The sequence below is a fragment of the Ranitomeya variabilis genome, chromosome 2 (assembly GCF_051348905.1).
Source record: "Ranitomeya variabilis isolate aRanVar5 chromosome 2, aRanVar5.hap1, whole genome shotgun sequence".
In the NCBI taxonomy this organism is placed as follows: domain Eukaryota; kingdom Metazoa; phylum Chordata; class Amphibia; order Anura; family Dendrobatidae; genus Ranitomeya; species Ranitomeya variabilis.
The window spans coordinates 100,419,931-100,438,782 of record NC_135233.1 but is presented as its reverse complement, the minus strand read 5'-3'; the positions used below and the strand labels follow the sequence as shown (position 1 = coordinate 100,438,782).

Below are 18,852 nucleotides of genomic sequence, written 5' to 3'. Positions count from 1 at the left end.
GGAGAGTCATCTCCTCTCCCAGACCTAAATGAATGCAGCAGCAGATCTGTCCCCTCGGTACTGTTTAAAATGTTAATTTAGCTTGCTACGCAGAAGAAATTTGGAAAAAAGATCTGTAGAAGGATTCTTTGGTGCTCTGACACTTTTATCATATACTCCGAGTTTAACTAGGAGATGAGAATGGATAAGCTGCTTAAACCCAGCCAAATAAGCATTTCTCCCAGCCTGTAATTGTGATGGATGACCTGAACACTCGCAGAGACCGCTGCACAGATCTACAAGTGAGGTTGGGATAGTCACAGAGAGAAATAAGGGCTCGTTCACACATCAGTGTGGTCTGTGCACCCGTACTTATGATTGTCTCTGGGCTGTTTACGTGTCCGGTTTGTCTCCACGTATCAAGTGGTCCTCATAGAAGCACTGAGACTTGTCCAATATTTAGCCAAGTGTCAGGTCAAACTCGCCAATGCAAGTCTACGAGTCGGCGAAAAAAATTGCATCGCACTCGGATGCTGTATTTTTCATGGGCTGTTTAATAGTAAAAGCTTAAGAAACCATTATATTAAACAATATTTTATTTTTTTAAATTATCCGAGAAACTGCGACTGAACTGTGATGGTACCAACTGACGCTCTGACCGAACTCTGATGGTACCAACTGACGCTCTGACCGAATTGTGGTGGTACCAACTGACGCTCTGACCGAACTCTGATGGTACCAACTGACGCTCTAACCGAATTGTGGTGGTACCAACTGACGCTCTGACTGAACTCTGATGGTACCAACTGACGCTCTGACCGAATTGTGGTGGTACCAACTGACGCTCTGACCGAATTGTGGTGGTACCAACTGACGCTCTGACCAAACTCTGGTGGTACCAACTGACACTCTGACTGAACTCTGGTGGTACCAACTGACACTCTGACCGAACTCTGATGGTACCAACTGACGCTCTGACCGAATTGTGGTGGTACCAACTGACGCTCTGACCGAATTGTGATGGTACCAACTGACGCTCTGACCAAACTCTGGTGGTACCAACTGACACTCTGACTGAACTCTGGTGGTACCAACTGACACTCTGACTGAACTCTGATGGTACCAACTGACGCTCTGACCGAATTGTGGTGGTACCAACTGACGCTCTGACCGAACTCTGATGGTACCAACTGACGCTCTAACCGAATTGTGGTGGTACCAACTGACGCTCTGACTGAACTCTGATGGTACCAACTGACGCTCTGACCGAATTGTGGTGGTACCAACTGACGCTCTGACCGAATTGTGGTGGTACCAACTGACGCTCTGACCAAACTCTGGTGGTACCAACTGACACTCTGACTGAACTCTGGTGGTACCAACTGACACTCTGACCGAACTCTGATGGTACCAACTGACGCTCTGACCGAATTGTGGTGGTACCAACTGACGCTCTGACCGAATTGTGATGGTACCAACTGACGCTCTGACCAAACTCTGGTGGTACCAACTGACACTCTGACTGAACTCTGGTGGTACCAACTGACACTCTGACCGAACTCTGATGGTACCAACTGACACTCTGACCGAGCTCTGATGCTACCAACTGACACCCTGACCGAACTATGATGGTACCAACTGACACTCTGACTGAGCTCTGATGGTACCAACTGACGCTCTGACCGAACTCTGATGCTACCAACTGACGCTCTGACCGAGCTCTGATGCTACCAACTGACACTCTGACCGAACTGTGGTGGTACCAACTGACGCTCTGACCGAACTCTGATGCTACCAACTGACACTCTGACCGAACTGTGGTGGTAGCAACTGACGCTCTGACCAAACTCTGATGGTACCAACTGACGCTCTGACCGAACTCTGATGCTACCAACTGACGCTCTGATGGTACCAACTGACGCTCTGACCGAACTGTGGTGGTACCAACTGACGCTCTGACCAAACTCTGATGCTACCAACTGACGCTCTGACCGAACTGTGATGCTACCAACTGACGCTCTGACCGAACTCTGATGGTACCAACTGACGCTCTGACCGAACTCTGATGGTACCAACTGACGCTCTGACCGAACTGTGGTGGTACCAACTGACGCTCTGACCAAACTCTGATGCCACCAACTGACACTCTGACCGAGCTCTGATGGTACCAACTGACACTCTGATGGTACCAACTGACACTCTGACCGAGCTCTGATGGTACCAACTGACACTCTGACCGAACTCTGACGCTACCAACTGACGCCCTGACCGAACTGTGATGCTACCAACTGACACTCTGACCGAACTGTGATGCTACCTACTGACACTCTGACTGACTGAACTGTGATGCTACCAACTGACACTGACCGAACTATGGTGGTAGCAACTGACGCTCTGACCAAACTCTGATGCTACCACCTGACCCTCTGATCGAACTGTGATGCCACCAACTGACACTCTGACCGAGCTCTGATGGTACCAACTGACACTCTGACCGAGCTCTGATGGTACCAACTGACACTCTGACCGAACTGTGATGCTACCAACTGACACTCTAGTCGAACTGTGATGCCACCAACTGACACTCTGACCGAACTCTGATGGTGCCAACTGACACTCTTATTAAAAAAAAAAGTGGTCTGAGTGTCCTCTGATTTTCTTGTATGAGAAAAAAGGGGAAAAAAAATCTCCACCTTCTCCATTCAAAGGGTCCATGAAGGTCCAATTATTTCTTATTTCTTTTTTCTCCTTTTCACAGACCCATTGACTTGCATTGCTGATTTTAATCTGACTCTCAGATAAATCGGACATGTCACTGATATTTTCTGCAGATCACTCGATCCGAAGAAAAAAATTGTCTATGGGGCCATTCACATGTCCAATCAGAGGTACGAGTGCTATCTGTGAAAAACATGGATAGCACTCGTACTGAAAAAGATCGAAAGTCTGAATGAGACTTTAGAAGGAAGGATTGATGGAAGTGTAGATAAATGGAAGAAAACCAGGACATGAACTGTCAGAAAAAATGTGAATAAGGCCTTGTGAAAGAGTAGTGTGGCTATGGCGATGGATGTCTTGCGTGTAATCTCACTCATTAGCCCTTTAGTATTGGAATTTGATGTGGGTTGAGGGAATAAGCAGGTGAGAATTAATCGTTTGTATTGTGATTTTATGTTCGTTATACATAGTGCTCAACAATTCTATATATTTTAGAGCTGTTACCGGCATATGCTAAAGACTGTTTGTGTCGTATCTTTGTTCAATCTCTCTATCTAACTTTCATATATACAAAGTGAACTGCATTTTGGCCATATAGAATATACTTCTAAAGATGAAGGTAATCTGCCCATAAATTGACCAATTCATGCCAGCCCACCAGCCGCGACAAGGCGACCTTTCTTTGATGGGACCCTAAATCTAATATTTCTCAAACATCCCTCTCCCAGGCTATAAATTTAAAGGGCAGGTAGGATCCAGCATGAATTAAATACATTGTTTTGCTTCATTCACACGTACCCAATATAGTGTGTGGTGCTATTCACAGGTTTTTTTCATGGACCGTGTGTCTTTGCAAAGCTCACAACAGACATGTCACACTTACTCCAGTATCATGGATGAAAAGTACCAATAAAAGTCTGTGGGCATAATATATATTTTTAATTATATTGAAGGTTTGGTCTAAACTTGGAAGACTTTGCAGCCTAATTTTATATGATGGTCTATCTATCTATCTATCTATCTATCTATCTATCTATCTCTATACAGTAGATCGATCTATCTATCTATCTCTATCTATCTATACAGTAGATCTATCATCTATCTATACAGTAGATCTATCTATCTATCTATACAGTAGATCTATTATCTATCTATCTATATCTATACAGTAGATCTATTATCTATCTATCTATATCTATACAGTAGATCTATCTATATCTATCTATACAGTAGATCTATTATCTATCTATATCTATCTATACAGTAGATCTATCTATCTATCTATATCTATCTATACAGTAGATCTATCTATCTATATCTATCTATACAGTAGATCTATCTATCTATATCTATCTATACAGTAGATCTATCTATCTATATCTATCTATACAGTAGATCTATTATCTATCTATCTATATCTATCTATACAGTAGATCTATCTATATCTATCTATACAGTAGATCTATTATCTATCTATATCTATCTATACAGTAGATCTATCTATCTATCTATATCTATCTATACAGTAGATCTATCTATCTATATCTATCTATACAGTAGATCTATCTATCTATCATCTATGTATCTATCTATCTATCTATCTATCTATCTATCTATCTATCTCTATCTATACAGTAGATCGATCTATCTGTCTGTCTATTCCATCCAGTAGTATGTTCTTTAGACTCACACATGCCTGGATCTGTAAGCAAATGGGCTGGTTTTCCAAGGCTGTAATCCGGTATTGCCCTGATGGAAAAGAACTTGTGAACACATGTGTATGAGTGGAATCATTCCACAGTTAATGGGAGATTTATGACTGATAAAATCGGTACAGAACAGCAAGTGGTGGAGATTGTGTTTTTATTTTAATACGAGAGCCAAGTCTTACATTAGGACGATGTTGAAGCCAGTGCAGAAAATAAACGGCACCCAAGGGACGGAGGAGCATTCTGTTAGGTTGAAGGGCCTTTAATAATGGCTTACCCTAATAGCGCGTGTGTGTGTCTTGCCCCCTGCCTCCATAATAACTGTTATACAGTAACACAAGGCAGTTGTGACGTCGACACGACCATTTTTAATAGGCGACTTTTTAAATGAAAATCTAAGTTTGCCGAGTGACTTCTCACTTAACGAAAGCCCATAAACTACGCCGCGAGTTTACCAGCCGCGAGCGGCCGAGATTACATCTTTCTCTCCAATCGCAACAGCAGATAAAATATCCATCTCCAATCTCGCCTTAGTGATTGATACACGGCTCGCCTCCTTCGTTTTTTTTTTTTTTTCCTCTCTTTTTCCCCAGAAGCCGCTCTCCAAATATTCATAACACAATAAAACAAATTTTAAATTATGGCTGGAAATATTTTGCGAGTAACTTTCATAGGTGTGTATATCAGCTGCTTTGCATCTCGCATATAAACACGGCATAATGAAGATCTGCGCGCTGCAAGTTTTTTCTTTTTTCTTCTCCCACTCCAGGTTTAACTCCTTCCTTTTCTTTTGTATAAAGCAATTATTATTTATATTTTGCCTAAGCGGAAGGAAAAAAAAATATGTATAACCTTGCAAAATCCGTCATTGTGTTTTTTGTTAGGTTTCTATTAGGGGGTGAATTATTTGGGGTCGGCGGCCGCTGATTCTAGGAAATCTTATCGCAGAGGAGCAAGTGCATTGTTTAGTGGTAAAGTGGAGGCTGAGGCGAAGGACTTCCGTTCTTGTCCACTAGATGGCAGCTTTGTCTTATCTTTACGGTCCAGCTTGTGAACATGATGGAACAGGAAAGGCCATCAGTGTTTAGTCTGCACTCAAATGGTCTCTGTATGACCAGTGTGGACCCCATGGACTTCCTGGAACATGTGTTAGCAATTTAGCCGCAGACATTTCTTTCTTTGTTTTTACTGCCTGGCTCTTTGAGAAAGTGTTGGTGCTGGGTTATGGGCTGTCTGGATCATGTCAGAGGCCATGGGGATCAAGTTCATGTGACAGGCTAGACAGAGGAAGGATGAAGTTAGAGGAGGTAAGAAAACTGACCCGGCCTTTCTGCAGCAACAAGTCACTTGGCTGTCTGTGGTGTAAAGCCAAAACGACTGGGCGTTCGCGCTCTTAATACAGCTGAACAAACAAAACACTTTGCCTATTTTACTTTTTCATATTTCATCACTAATAGTCGATGCATTCCTCAAAAATGTATTCTGATACTCCATCATTTTTAAACATCCCTCCTTTTATTTTTTATTTTTTTTTTCTCATTTATTTTATTTATTTTTTTTTTTTCTTCCTAGCCCCATCCAGACGAGGGGACCTGGAAATCCTCGCATACTGTATGCTCCACTGGATCTCTGGAAAATTACCCTGGGAGCAAAGCTTGAAGGACTCTGCTGCTATCCTGGCTTCCAAAACAAAGTACGAGTTGAAAAAATAATAATAAAGTATAAATCGTATCTATATAGCGCAAATAATGTATAAAAAAAAAAAACTAACGCTTTTTATATTACAAGTTTATATTTTCTGTGTGTGTGTGTGTGTGTGTGTGTGTGTGTGTGTGTGTGTGTGTGTGTGTGTGTGTGTGTTTTTATTTTTTCTTCTGCAAAAAAAGAAGAGAAACCGATATGTGAACATACCTTTGCACAGAATTGATGCATCATACAGGGAGCTCAATTTCGGCCTCTTAATAAGGTATAGGCAGGTGAAAATTCTAAATGGCCAAAATACAGTGGAATCACTGTGTTCTGGTGTAGTCCTGGTATTACTGACTGATCTTTCCCATAAATACTAGTGTGCATTGCGATCTGATGCAGTGCCAGTGTCGTCTTTCTTTGTATCCCATTCATCCTTTAAGGCTGCCGTCACACTAGCAGTATTTGGTCAGTATTTTACCTCAGTGTTTGTAAGCCAAAACCAGGAGTGGAACAATCAGAGGAAAAGTATAACAGAAACATATGGTCCACTTCTGTATTTATCACCCACTCCTGGTTTTGGCTTACAAATACTGAGGTAAAATACTGACCAAATACTGCTAGTGTGACGGCAGCCTAAGGGCTCGTACACACGACCGTATTTTTAGTCCCAGCGCTATTCGTCAAAAAATCTGATCTCACCCAGACCAACTTAATCAACGGCGCACGGCAGATGAATGATTTGTTTTCACATGCAGATTCAGTCATTGAAAAACAATCAAACATCATGCAAGATTTCCGAAAATCGGAGGGGACTCGCCCATTGAAGTCTGTGGGAGCGAGGAAAAAATGTGTAGGATCAGGATAAACATTGACATTCTGTTACATAGGAAACTGTACATGATTAATGGCTGCTGCTCTAAAAAAACGGACTGTATACTGATAAGTGAGAAACAAATCGTCCCACTATTCTGGACAATTTTTTTTTTTTTTTTTTTTATACACTCATGTTGCCCTACCCTAATTTTGAGAACACTTACACTTAGGCCATGGTCACACAACTGTTTTTTTTTTTTTTCTCTCGTCTAAAGGCCCCGTCTCACATAGCGAGATCGCTGCTGAGTCACAAGTTTTGTGACGCAACAGCGACCTCAGTAGCGATCTCGCTATGTGTGACACGTACCAGCGATCAGGCCCCTGCTGCGAGATCGCTGGTCGTGTCAGAATGGCCTGGACCTTTTTTTGGTCGTTGAGGCCCCGCTGACATCGCTGAATCGGTGTGTGTGACACCGATCCAGCGATGTCTTCACTGGTAACCAGGGTAAACATCGGGTTACTAAGCGCAGGGCCGCGCTTAGTAACCCGATGTTTACCCTGGTTACCAGCGTAAATGTAAAAAAAAACAAACAGTACATACTCACCATCTGATGTCCGTCAGGTCCCTTGGCGTCTGCTTCCTGCTCTGACTGAGCCGCCGTAAAGTGAGAGCACAGCGGTGACGTCACTGCTGTGCTGTGCTCTCACTGTACGGCGGCACTCAGTCAGAGCAGGAAGCAGACGGCAAGGGACCTGACGGACATCAGATGGTGAGTATGTACTGTTTGTTTTTTTTTTACATTTACGCTGGTAACCAGGGTAAACATCGGGTTACTAAGTGCGGCCCTGCGCTTAGTAACCCGATGTTTACCCTGGTTACCCGGGTGCTGCAGGGGGACTTCGGCATCGTTGAAGACAGTTTCAACGATGCCGAAGTCGTTCCCCTGATCGTTGGTCGCTGGAGAGAGCTGTCTGTGTGACAGCTCCACAGCGACCACACAGCGACGCTGCAGCGATCAGCATCGTTGTCTGTATCGCTGCAGCGTCGCTGTGTGAGACGGGGCCTTAAGAAAATCAGGCTGGTTGTGGTAATCACAGGATGATGGTGATCCATTTTTTTTTTTTTTCTGATGTGGAGAATAATAAAAAAAACAACTTTCTCCATCTGCTGCATTCAGACTGTCCTTGGAAATCGGACTGCACTTTTATGTCATCCAAGTGCGGTCCGCTTTTTTTTTTTTTCCAGGAACCATAGACTTGAATGGCATTACAATTATCGAAGGCAAATCATGCATGCTGCAAATTTTTATTTTTTTCTTTCCCCTCAGACCACGTAGAAAAAAAAAAAAAAACCTGCCATGTGCAAAGCTTCATTGAATAACATTTGAACAAGTGCTATCCATCAAAACGACGGATAGCACTCATCGGATTTTTACAGGCGTGTGCAGGAGCCCTAAGGAAGTAAAGGTACAAGATGGCGTATACTGACCTGGACACGGTTATTTGTAATTTGCAGGCAAAGATTTGTTACACTATGTTTTTAAATTAACCCTACTCTGACTGCCCCGTATTAGCTTATTCCTTCTCATTAAACCGATTACCATTGCCGAAAGAGTCACAGGTCACCTCACCGTGTTCAGGTTTGTTCACACTGAACAAAAAAACCACACACAAAAAAGCTAGAAATAAAAAAAAAACATTCAGGCTTACAAAATGACAAAGAAACCCCAGAAAAAAAGGAGCAATTCCCAAAGCCTTTTCTATTTGGAACACCAACATTTTTTTTTTGACTGCTTGATAGTGTTAAAATATTCTGGCAGCGCGCTCGATGCTCGTAATCACTGCATTTTAGTAAGAAATCGCCTCATCTGCATAAGTAGTACTGCTTTTGATAGAATGATGGGAGCAAGTCACCCGAATTACTCGCCATTCACGGGACCATAATAAAAGGGGTTGTCCTCTTTCAGACAATGTTCTGACCTGGCTGGAGACTCCACCACCGCTCCCGGTGCATGGCATTCACTGCGGCGCTGACGTCACACCGACAGCGCAGGGTCTCTAAAGGGGGATTCTGGCTACAGGGCACTTAGCTCACTGATTGGCTGCCACACTGTACTGTGAAACAACCCCTTTAATCAACATTTCTATGTGGTGGGGAAGGGGGGCTGTGGAAGATGATAGTTGTACATCTCTTCCAAATATCTCTTGCTGTACTTTGCCATTAAATTACATAGTCAAGAATGGACACACAGGCAAATGGGCATGGAAGGAGGATACAGTGTGCAATGGATGGAGCGGACTCCTTTTTGTAAGGGCAGGTGCAGACGGCCATGGATTCTTGCAGCCAAGAGAACCCGACCGATTATGCAAATGACACTGATCAAACTCTAATCCGAGTGTGCGCATAGTGCGATCCGATTCTTTCAGATGAGGAGAAGATGGAGGAAAAAAATGTCTCCATTCTGTCCATCTGAAAATCGGACTGCACTCAAATGTCATCCGAGTGCAGTCTTATGCTTCCCACACACTCATTGACTTGAACGCTGCAAATTTTCCTCACACAGGCTCTGTCCGAGGACAAAATCTGACATGTACAGCCCCCATAGACTAATATTGGTCTGAGTGCGATTTGCTGTTTTGTTGAATCGCACTTGGATCTTGGACTTGGGCAAAAATCTGGCACCTTCCCTAATGTAGATGAGTGACTTATTGTGAGTGGGGTCCACATGAGAGTTACGGTCCTCTAAGCCATTATTTCCGAGAATTCTGCCCTCACGCTACGCTGAGGAAGGCAGTGATGGAGGGGCTATAAATACTGCTAATTTGAAGTTTTATTTTTTTTTTTAATTACGAATTCTATAAATGAATTGGAAGATTGAACCGTTTTTTCTTCTTTCCTATTGTTGTTTATATGGCTTTAAAAAATGGTAATCTCCACATTAAATGCACTGAGTTAGAAGAATCCGAACGACTCCTTCTGCTTTGCTCTTATTATGTATGAATTTAAGCCTCTTACTATGAATAATACATATATGAATATAAAAGTGAATATCATTGGAGAAAGGATAAAGAACGCACAAAAACGGAACACACTGAACAATTCCCTTTAAACAGCGCTCCATTTTATCTACCAGTTCAGTGCCAAGCCTGACAGTTTTAGAAACCCTCCATTTGCTTTGTAATCACAATATTAATCTCTTGTACAAGGAGGATACTAGAGCCGTGGAAGACGGGAGAATATTGGCAGAGACTAATAGGAGACCTCTTGACCGGATTCCACTGCCAAATCTATTTATGAAGGAAATATATATATATCCTCCGTCTCTGCACCCTTACACAGGCGATCATTGCTGTGTAGCTCCTCATCTGCTCTCTGTACAGTGCATTTAGGTTTTTTTTCATTATACCTCTAAAGTAAAAAAATATATATTATATAATATTTTTGTATAGATATTTTGCACTTTGAGAAATGTCTTCCCCCTCCTTCGTTTCCGGCTGTAAATTGTGGAACTAAAGGCAGATGAAACATCTCGTTACGGGGTAAGATGTACAAGCCTATAACTCCGTATCATCCTATGGGTGTTATGAGGCCCATTACAATGGGCGCCCCTAAGGCCCCTATTTGGGGGTAAGCCAATCCCTGTTTTTGCACACTTCCCTTCAGTTCTACATGGGATGTAAAGAGGGGTCACAAGTGATAGGCGTAGCACTCTGCATCCTTACGTGTGGATGTAGAGCTTCATTTTGACTTTTTTTTTTAATCATTTTTGTCTGTAATCATATTCTTTATTCTCCATATTTTTGGAAACACTTTCTGAAAGATATTATTCCCCTGTTCTTAGTGTATGGAGTTAATTCCTCCGTAACGTTTGATTATGGCTATAAATGAGGCATCATATCCAATATCTAGTGAAAACTTGATTTGGTCAGTAGGAGATGACCCTATTCGGTTATAAGTGTATGATGGCTACAGACTTCAGCAATGGGCCATGCGCATTAATGCTTTTCGCCTTTGCCCGCAGTTGGGCAAAGCATACTGCGGGTGCGCAAGGCAAGATTGCATTGCGTATACGTGAACTACAGAGGAAACCTACTGAAATTCAAGAAAATATTGCGGCCAGCAGGAAAGGAAGGGGTGAATGAAAGAAGAGGAAACACCGCCCATCGGACCGGACACAGGGCATTTACATAGCCCACCAAATTCAGGTGACAGAGTCCCTTTAAAGGCCCAAGTCAATGACTGACCCGATTCCAGGTACTTAGTGCTGTGAGAAGGAGAGCAGGTAGTATTGGAAACAAAAAAATTAAAATCAGATGGGTGGGAGAAAAAAAATCTCATGCCATACAACCATCAGTATGGCATCCATTTGTTACGGATATATTACAATTCTGTAGCATAGGGATCTGTAAATGATAACTGCTGTGTAAAACAAACAAACAAAAAAATGGATTGCAGGAAAAAAATCGTTCCACTTTTTTTTCTTCTTTCTTTTTTTTATACTCAAGTGTGATCCTAGCCTAATTTTAAAATAGTGTTTCCCCACATGTAAAAAGTTCCCATATTAAATCAATATTTGTACCTATTTGAATAAAAAAAATGTTAGTTGCAAAATATATTTACTTTTTTTATTTTCATGAATAAATTCAGTTATACAAAAGAAAAGCCGTCAGTATGTAATCATTAATTAAAAATGCACCCAATCCTGGATGTAATTTTTACTGATTTTTAAACACTGTAAAAACAAACATATATGTATGTATAATATATTCTCTAATATATTATATAGTATGCATGTGTATATAATATATATACATATATTATTGTGGTTTTTGGCCCCAATCCTTTACATAAAAACAAACCAAAAAAAAAAACAACCCCCCATACAGATGTGTTGAGGGAGCAATGAAGAGAAAGTTGTGGCTTTTGAAAGGCGGGAATGGGAAAAATGACCTGGACCTTTCTAAAGGGTTAAATTTAATGAGCATGAGTGTTCCATAAAATCAATCTGATTGTCAATGTTGTGTCACTTTGTAGACTATGGGACGATCTTCCGCATTCTGTCACTGAGTGGTGTGGTGGAGAAACCGGATGCGGTAAGTATAGAGCAGACGCTCATTAGCTTTCAGATGTGATGCAGATTGTTAAGCCCCAATGTTTAGCTTCAACAGAAAGCGGCATTAATGCAAAGAGTGTGACTGCTCTAAGGAGTCTACGTAATGAACTGTAACAATGGCCTATTAATACCGCAGCAATCTTACGGCCGTGGTCAGAGGTGATGCACGAACCGCAGCAGGTTTGTTCAATAAGAAAGCAAACATCAAGACAAAACAGAAATGCTAAAAACTAACCACATCCCATTGTTAATCTCCATACGCACAATAAGCACACGGTATTAAATTAATTTGTGTTTTCCAATCACACAGAATGCCAAAAACTCATATGCAAATAGAAATTTGTACTGCCATATGGTAATGTAATAAACATTACAGTGCCCTCTGGGGCCAAAGTCATTTTACATCTTTGTTGCCAACGGGGCTGCTCGTTTGTCACATAGGGATACCTTTAAAAATCTCTCATATAACCAAGAGTAAAAAAAAAAAAGCCCACCATCGTTACAATTAAGGACAGGAAACGAAGATTCAGTTCTATCATACTGTATATATTGTGCGCACTCCCACTAATCATATATGACTGCTCTGTAGCTACACCACGAAAACTGTAATAAAAACTTCCAAGAATTGGTTTATATTGGCTCCTGGTGCAATAATCATTTCTTATTTTACCATCAAGGAGCGTTGTACCAGTTAAAATAAAGTTACCGTACCAGTAGATTTGTCTGTTTTTTGGCGGAGACCAGTTTTTTACAGCTTTCACTTTGATTCTTGGTGGTGTCACTCCTCCCGAAGACACCACATGCCCTAGATATTCAATTTGTCTGAAACAAATGACACTTTCGGGGCTTCAACTTCAGACTGTGGGCCTGTAGATGGGTCAGCACTTGTCGTAGTCTTCGTAGATGTTGCTCGAAGGTGGGTGCATGAACGATGATGTCGTCCAGGTAGGTCAAGGTAGATTCAAAATTCAGCTCTCCAAAACAGTTCCCATTAACCACTAAAACGTTCATAGGTGAGTCAGAGAGGCATTCTATTGGTAAAATGACAGGTGTCTTGGGCTTGTCTCTTTCAGCCACCGGAACCTGCCTGTAGCCACTTGTCAGATCTAACTGGGAGAAATACTTGGCATGTCTAAGCTCCATCATTCAGTCTTCCATTCTAGGCAAAGAGTAAGTGTCTCGTACGGTGACACTATTCAACTTGCGATAGTCAACACAGAATCTCAAGCTTCTGTCCTTCTTTCGGACGAGCACTATCCGTGTGGCCCATGGACTTTGACTCTCCCTCACTACTCCACTACTCACTAGCATCTGTGATAGCATGGCTTTTACTTCCTGGTACAGTTTAAGGGGAATTTGTTCAGATCGTTAAAGGATCGAAGATGTCTCCCACCGTAATCTCGTGTTCAATGCGGGTTGTACATCCAAATTCATCTTTATTTAGGGAGAAAGCAGCTTTAAACTCCCAAAACAGGTCTTCTATCAGCTGAATTTAGGAGAACTGACTACTGACCAGTTGTATTATTTTGAGGATCATCCGGCCATTCCACTCCTCAGTTGGCTCTGTCCTTGGAACTTCAGAAACACACTCCACGATTCTTGTTCCTGAGCAATCGGGGCCAGTTGGACTTCGGGTTCTGTCTCTCCTCCATACACGAACAAATCCGCAACTTTTTTGCCTGCACAAAGCACGACAGTAGAATTGGGTACATTGGCCACTTGTCCATCCACCACTGTCGCCATAGTATGTGCAATCATCAGGTGTTGTCCTGTTCCTGTTGACTTCTGGGGCTCAATAGTCACCTCTATTCCTTTGAGTCTTAGATGGTTTCCCATTTCCATCTGTACGATCTGCTTCTGACGGTCGCAATCCTCCCATCACTTCATCTTTGGGAACATAGTAACAAATCCCACATACCTGGCTCAGTGTCTCGAACGCCTTCTGTGTAGGCCGATGTTTGGTGACTATCTGCCAGTATCCCGGGCCATCTTTGTGGAACATCAACCGGTTTAGATCACGCATGATATTCATTCCTAATATAATCAGGTTCCTGATCATGAATCCCCATCCACTAGCACGATCCCTTTTTTGACACACATCCAGGTCTTCAATTTTCACGTTTATTCACACTATCCTGTGGACTGGAATCTTCGCCTGGTTAACGGCTGTCGGCTTAATCTGTTTTCCTCGCTTAGCTTTGATAAAGTTACAGAAATGGGTCTCGAAGTACTCCAGTGGCATTGTCCAGGTTCTTAGGGCATTTCAGGCCTTGGGGCATTTCCTCCAGTGTGCCCTACAACTGCAAGTGATCCTCGTTTAAATGTCCTGGCTCGCACTCTACCATCCATTGTCTGAGATAGGGGCTATTTCGGGAGATGTGCCATCTTTCTCGGCACCATCATATTGGGCAACAGGGTAGAGTGTGTTCTCGGGTTTGGACGAGGTAGTCCTTGGGGGTGGGTCAGACTACGCTGGGGCCGTCTGGTCCCAGGTCTCTTTTGGTGACCTATGCAAAGGAACGTTTGTCGGATGAATCAGTTCTTCCCACACCATCTGTTGTGACGACTTGTCATACGTCAAATGAGACCTTCTTAGGCTTTCACACTAGCGTCGGGCCGACGTACTGACACACGTTGTGAAAATGTGGCACGACGTGGGCAGCGGATGCAGTTTTTCAATGCATCCGCTGCCCAGTCTAAAGTCCGGGGAGGAGGGGGCGGAGTTTCGGCCGCGCATGCGCGGTAGAAAATGGCGGACGCGACGTACGAAAAAACGTTCACTTAAATGTTTTTCGCTACGACGGTCCGCCAAATACCGACGGATCCAGTGCACGACAGACGTGACTTGTGGCCATACGTCGGAATCAAATCTATGGGAAAAAACGCATCCTGCGGGCACATTTGTAGGATCCATTTTTTTCCCAAAACGACGGATTGCAACGTACGTCACACGACGCAAGTGTGAAAGATGCCTTAGCTGATCCTTTTGCCTGTTTAGTTCCTGGATTGCAGCCCTCATCTCATCCAAAGAGTTGGACTGCTGATTTTCAGCCTGGACTCTGTCATTTGGTGCCATACATTTGCAAAGTACTGGAGCCCATATCATCCTCACCTTTATGAGCCAATGCCTCTGCAGCAACCTGGGCAATCTGAAGTGTTTTATTCACACGTATTTGACCCCGCAATGTCCGCCTCTGCGCTGAATCCATCAGTCCCTGAACAAAGTGTTCTTTCAAGATGGTGAAAATAGAGGCTCCAGCCTTGCATTTTTTTTTGGGCAAACCTGTAAACCATTTATAGTATATACTGGGAGATGATTTTGTCTTCAATTGGCATGTTCTTGCCTTCAAATTTTGCAAGTTGTCTCAGTATAGACCTTGCTGACAGGTTCAAGATTGGAGCGCTTAGAGTCGGCAGGACAGCGACTGGGACAGGTGCTCCCTTGGACCCTGCGCCATGTACCACACTACAATCCCCGGCCGCGTTCTGCATTGTGATGCTGTACCCTCCTCGCAGAGCTAAATGAAACGAGCAGCACGGTGGCTCCTACATTCCAAAGACATACTGATAGGGAATTTTAGATTGTGAGCCCCATCGGGGACAGTGATAATTGTGTGCAAAAATTGTAAAGCGCTTCGAAATATGTTGGCACTATATAAATAGAGAATATTATTATTACCGGTATATTATTATTATTATACATGGATGAGGGACAGCCATAGAACGAGGGGTACAGCAACAATCAGCAGACGCACGCCTATTAGGTAATATAATATGAATATTTTCTTACCAGTTTCATAACATTACAAAGGATGGTGGGTAAATAGAGTATAAGTAACATATACAATGACAGCAGTTACTCTCAATAACGCTGACTGAGTATATGCAGAATTAAAAAGAATTAACAGTTATATGTGTAAAATATAACATGATTAACCCTTTCTATGCATAAATCATTAAAACGACAGTGTTGTGCTGTTACTTTAGTAATCGCTTACTTGGAGCAGTTTTTGAAGTGTCTCTTACAGAAGAAGCCTTTTCTCCTAACTAACTGGAACTCTATAAGGATATATATATATATATATATATATATATATATATATATATATATATATATATATTATTCACATGCAAGATGGTACCGGTGCGTCCTGAGACTGATGTAGAAGGGTCTTTGCTGGGCTGAGTCCCGAATAATCAGAAATGTCGTCTTCAAGCTCTTAGGGAATGCCAATCTCTCCAACGCATAGCTTCCCAAAGTCCTTAGAGATAATACCTTACGTAGCCTAGCCCAAGATTCTGTATACTTGGTTGTCCTCACAGGCGTCTCATGTCAAGCCAAACAACGTTTCCCAGAGTCGCCAACAACAGATCTAGAGTCGCACCACCCTATCCAGACTTTCTCCAAGGATACGCAGCTTCACTACCACCTGGATTCTCCTTCGACTTCTCCCAATCGTCAAAATCCCTGCACTCCAACTCCGGCCTCTCGCCACTGCCCTCTACGGGCAAGACCATATATTGCATCACAAATCTCCAAGAATACGGTAAACTGTGATTAACCCTTACACATTTATGTGGACATGCCATAAATGTCCAAGATGGGAATACGTTTGTGTGATCTCGTGTCTGTAGGGATTAAATGGAAAGAAGAAAAAAAACATTCTGTATGTTTTAAACAGAAAATCCCCTACTCTCTCTTCCCCACCTAGAAAGTCGAGCCCAAACTTCGAAAATGATGCCCTCTGCCGTTGTGGAGCTATTAACAATCAAATTATTTGGCACCTAATCAGTTAACTTCTAAGTCCCAGAGGGTGTTTGCAGTTTTTTTTCTGAGGACATGAACTTCTGCTATGTGGCTTTAGTTTTGCAGATGAACAATTTAATAAATAAAAATTAAATGCCCATGTAAGAAACAGACACATAGATGTACAAAATGGACATACAGACGTAAAAAAGGACACATGGGTGGGATACAGATACCGTAATTATAAAAATCGGCCGTTTTTTACCTGATGAATAACAGACAAACTTGCATATGCTGATGTGGACTGGGCCTAACAGAGGACAGGGAGTACATGATGGATTAACAGGGGCAGGCACAGGTCCATTAGTGCATCTATCACTGTGCCTACGGAGGACCAAAAAAACAGCAGTAATTATATCCCAAAAGAGGGGCTAACTAAGGAGCCATTGTAATGGCGGAAGCTAGAAGCTTGTAACCATAGTTGGCATAACATTTTCTCTTTATTTTTCTTGATCCATTTAAACGCCTATCTGTCTTGTTTTGGTCCTACATTTCTAGACACCAGTTGCTATTTTACACTTGTGGTGATTTATTGGTTTTTGTAACCCGTAAGAATGTTTTGCAAACTTTTTTTTTTCTTTAATGAAGAAACAAAACAGTTTAACTTATGCTGCAAAAAAATATTAAAAAAAATATTTTTATTTTGGAAATTTAATTCTAAAATAAAATGTTAGAACGAGTTTCTTGTTTTTGCTTCGATGTAAAATGTGAAGATTTTTTAAATAATCATTATTTTGTATCACTTTGTGTTCCCATGAAGACACTTCTCATTTTTTTCGACTTTTAATCGCCAACTATGGCTCCAACAGATGCCCCAGGTACAGTAGAAAACAGGCCCCTGTTACACAAGTCACTGGCGGCATAGATCCCAGCCTGCCAATACCCAATAGCCCTGCCATATCATGGGGAACGGAACACACACAGTTGGCCTAGCTGTGGGAGCAGCAGTCACTCTATTGTAATGTTCCTTTTGATTATATGTGCCGTAGTTTTTTAATTATTATTTCTTTCAATCGTCAACCACTCACCAATCTTGAAATCAAAACTGTATTTCAGGCAGAATTTCTATTAAAAATTTGCATCTGTTTTTCTTGGTTTCTTACCCAAAGTAATAACGTTCATAAAATATATGTATTTGAAAAAAAATCCTTCCTGACCAGAAAAAAAAAAATCTTGATTTTTATTCAACTATTCTTCTGTTGTTTTTTTTTTTTTTTTTTTTTTTATAGAAAAGGGTAAAGGCCAGTGACCCAGTTTATAGCGTACAACTGTTTCTTTTCATGGCCTATATTTCAGTACACCTACTAAACCGCAAATCTGTTTTATGCATCTGCAGGAGAACTGGCCAAGTTCATGACTGAAGTTTCCGTATTGGCGTACACCGAGAAGCCAAATTATGCAGCACTGAGGAGAATCCTCCTGAAAGCTCTGGATTTTTTGGGAACAAGTCTTAGTTCTCCGCTTATTATTTCGGATGTACAATCCATGCAGAAATCGTCTACAGGAATTAGGAAAAAGGTACATAAATATCTATCCGTATACTGTACTGCTGATATGGAAGGTAGGATGCCCGCTCTTCTCGATATATTGTATTTTATACTTTAGATAGCTGAGGCTGCTCATTTTATACTGTAACTAACGTATTTTTTGGACTATAAGACACACTTTTTCCCCAAAAAATTTGGGAAGAAAATGGGGGGTGCGTCTTATAGTCCGAACGCAGGCTTACCGGGGGGGTTGCGGCAGTGGTGTAGTAGCGGAACCGGTGGCGGCAGAGATTTGGTGATGCTGAGGCTCGGTGGTGGCGCTGAGGGTCCCTTCCACAGGATGCCGGTGGCAGAAATGTGGCGATGCTGCGGCCCAGTCTCTTGAAAATGGCTGCCAGAGGCTACGAGTGTGCAGATTGAGATCTCAGCGGCCATTTTCCTGAAGCCGAGGGCCGCCGAGTTCTCAATCTGTGCACATGCCGCCTCACCGCGGCTGAAGGTAACTATAGGTCATTGACCTACATTACCTTCATTCC

General features: G+C 42.2%; 1 protein-coding gene across 2 annotated transcripts in view; it reads left to right on the top strand.

The window, feature by feature from the left end:
- VRK2 (VRK serine/threonine kinase 2) overlaps positions 1 to 18,852 on the top strand; it is a 99,451-nt gene that overhangs the window by 61,556 nt on the left and 19,043 nt on the right. For both annotated transcript variants that reach the window (XM_077282762.1, XM_077282760.1), the window contains exons 9-11: positions 5,979 to 6,099; positions 11,944 to 12,002; positions 18,166 to 18,347. In XM_077282762.1, the coding sequence (XP_077138877.1) occupies positions 5,979 to 6,099; positions 11,944 to 12,002; positions 18,166 to 18,347 (362 nt within the window). The remainder of the gene's footprint in view (positions 1 to 5,978; positions 6,100 to 11,943; positions 12,003 to 18,165; positions 18,348 to 18,852) is intronic.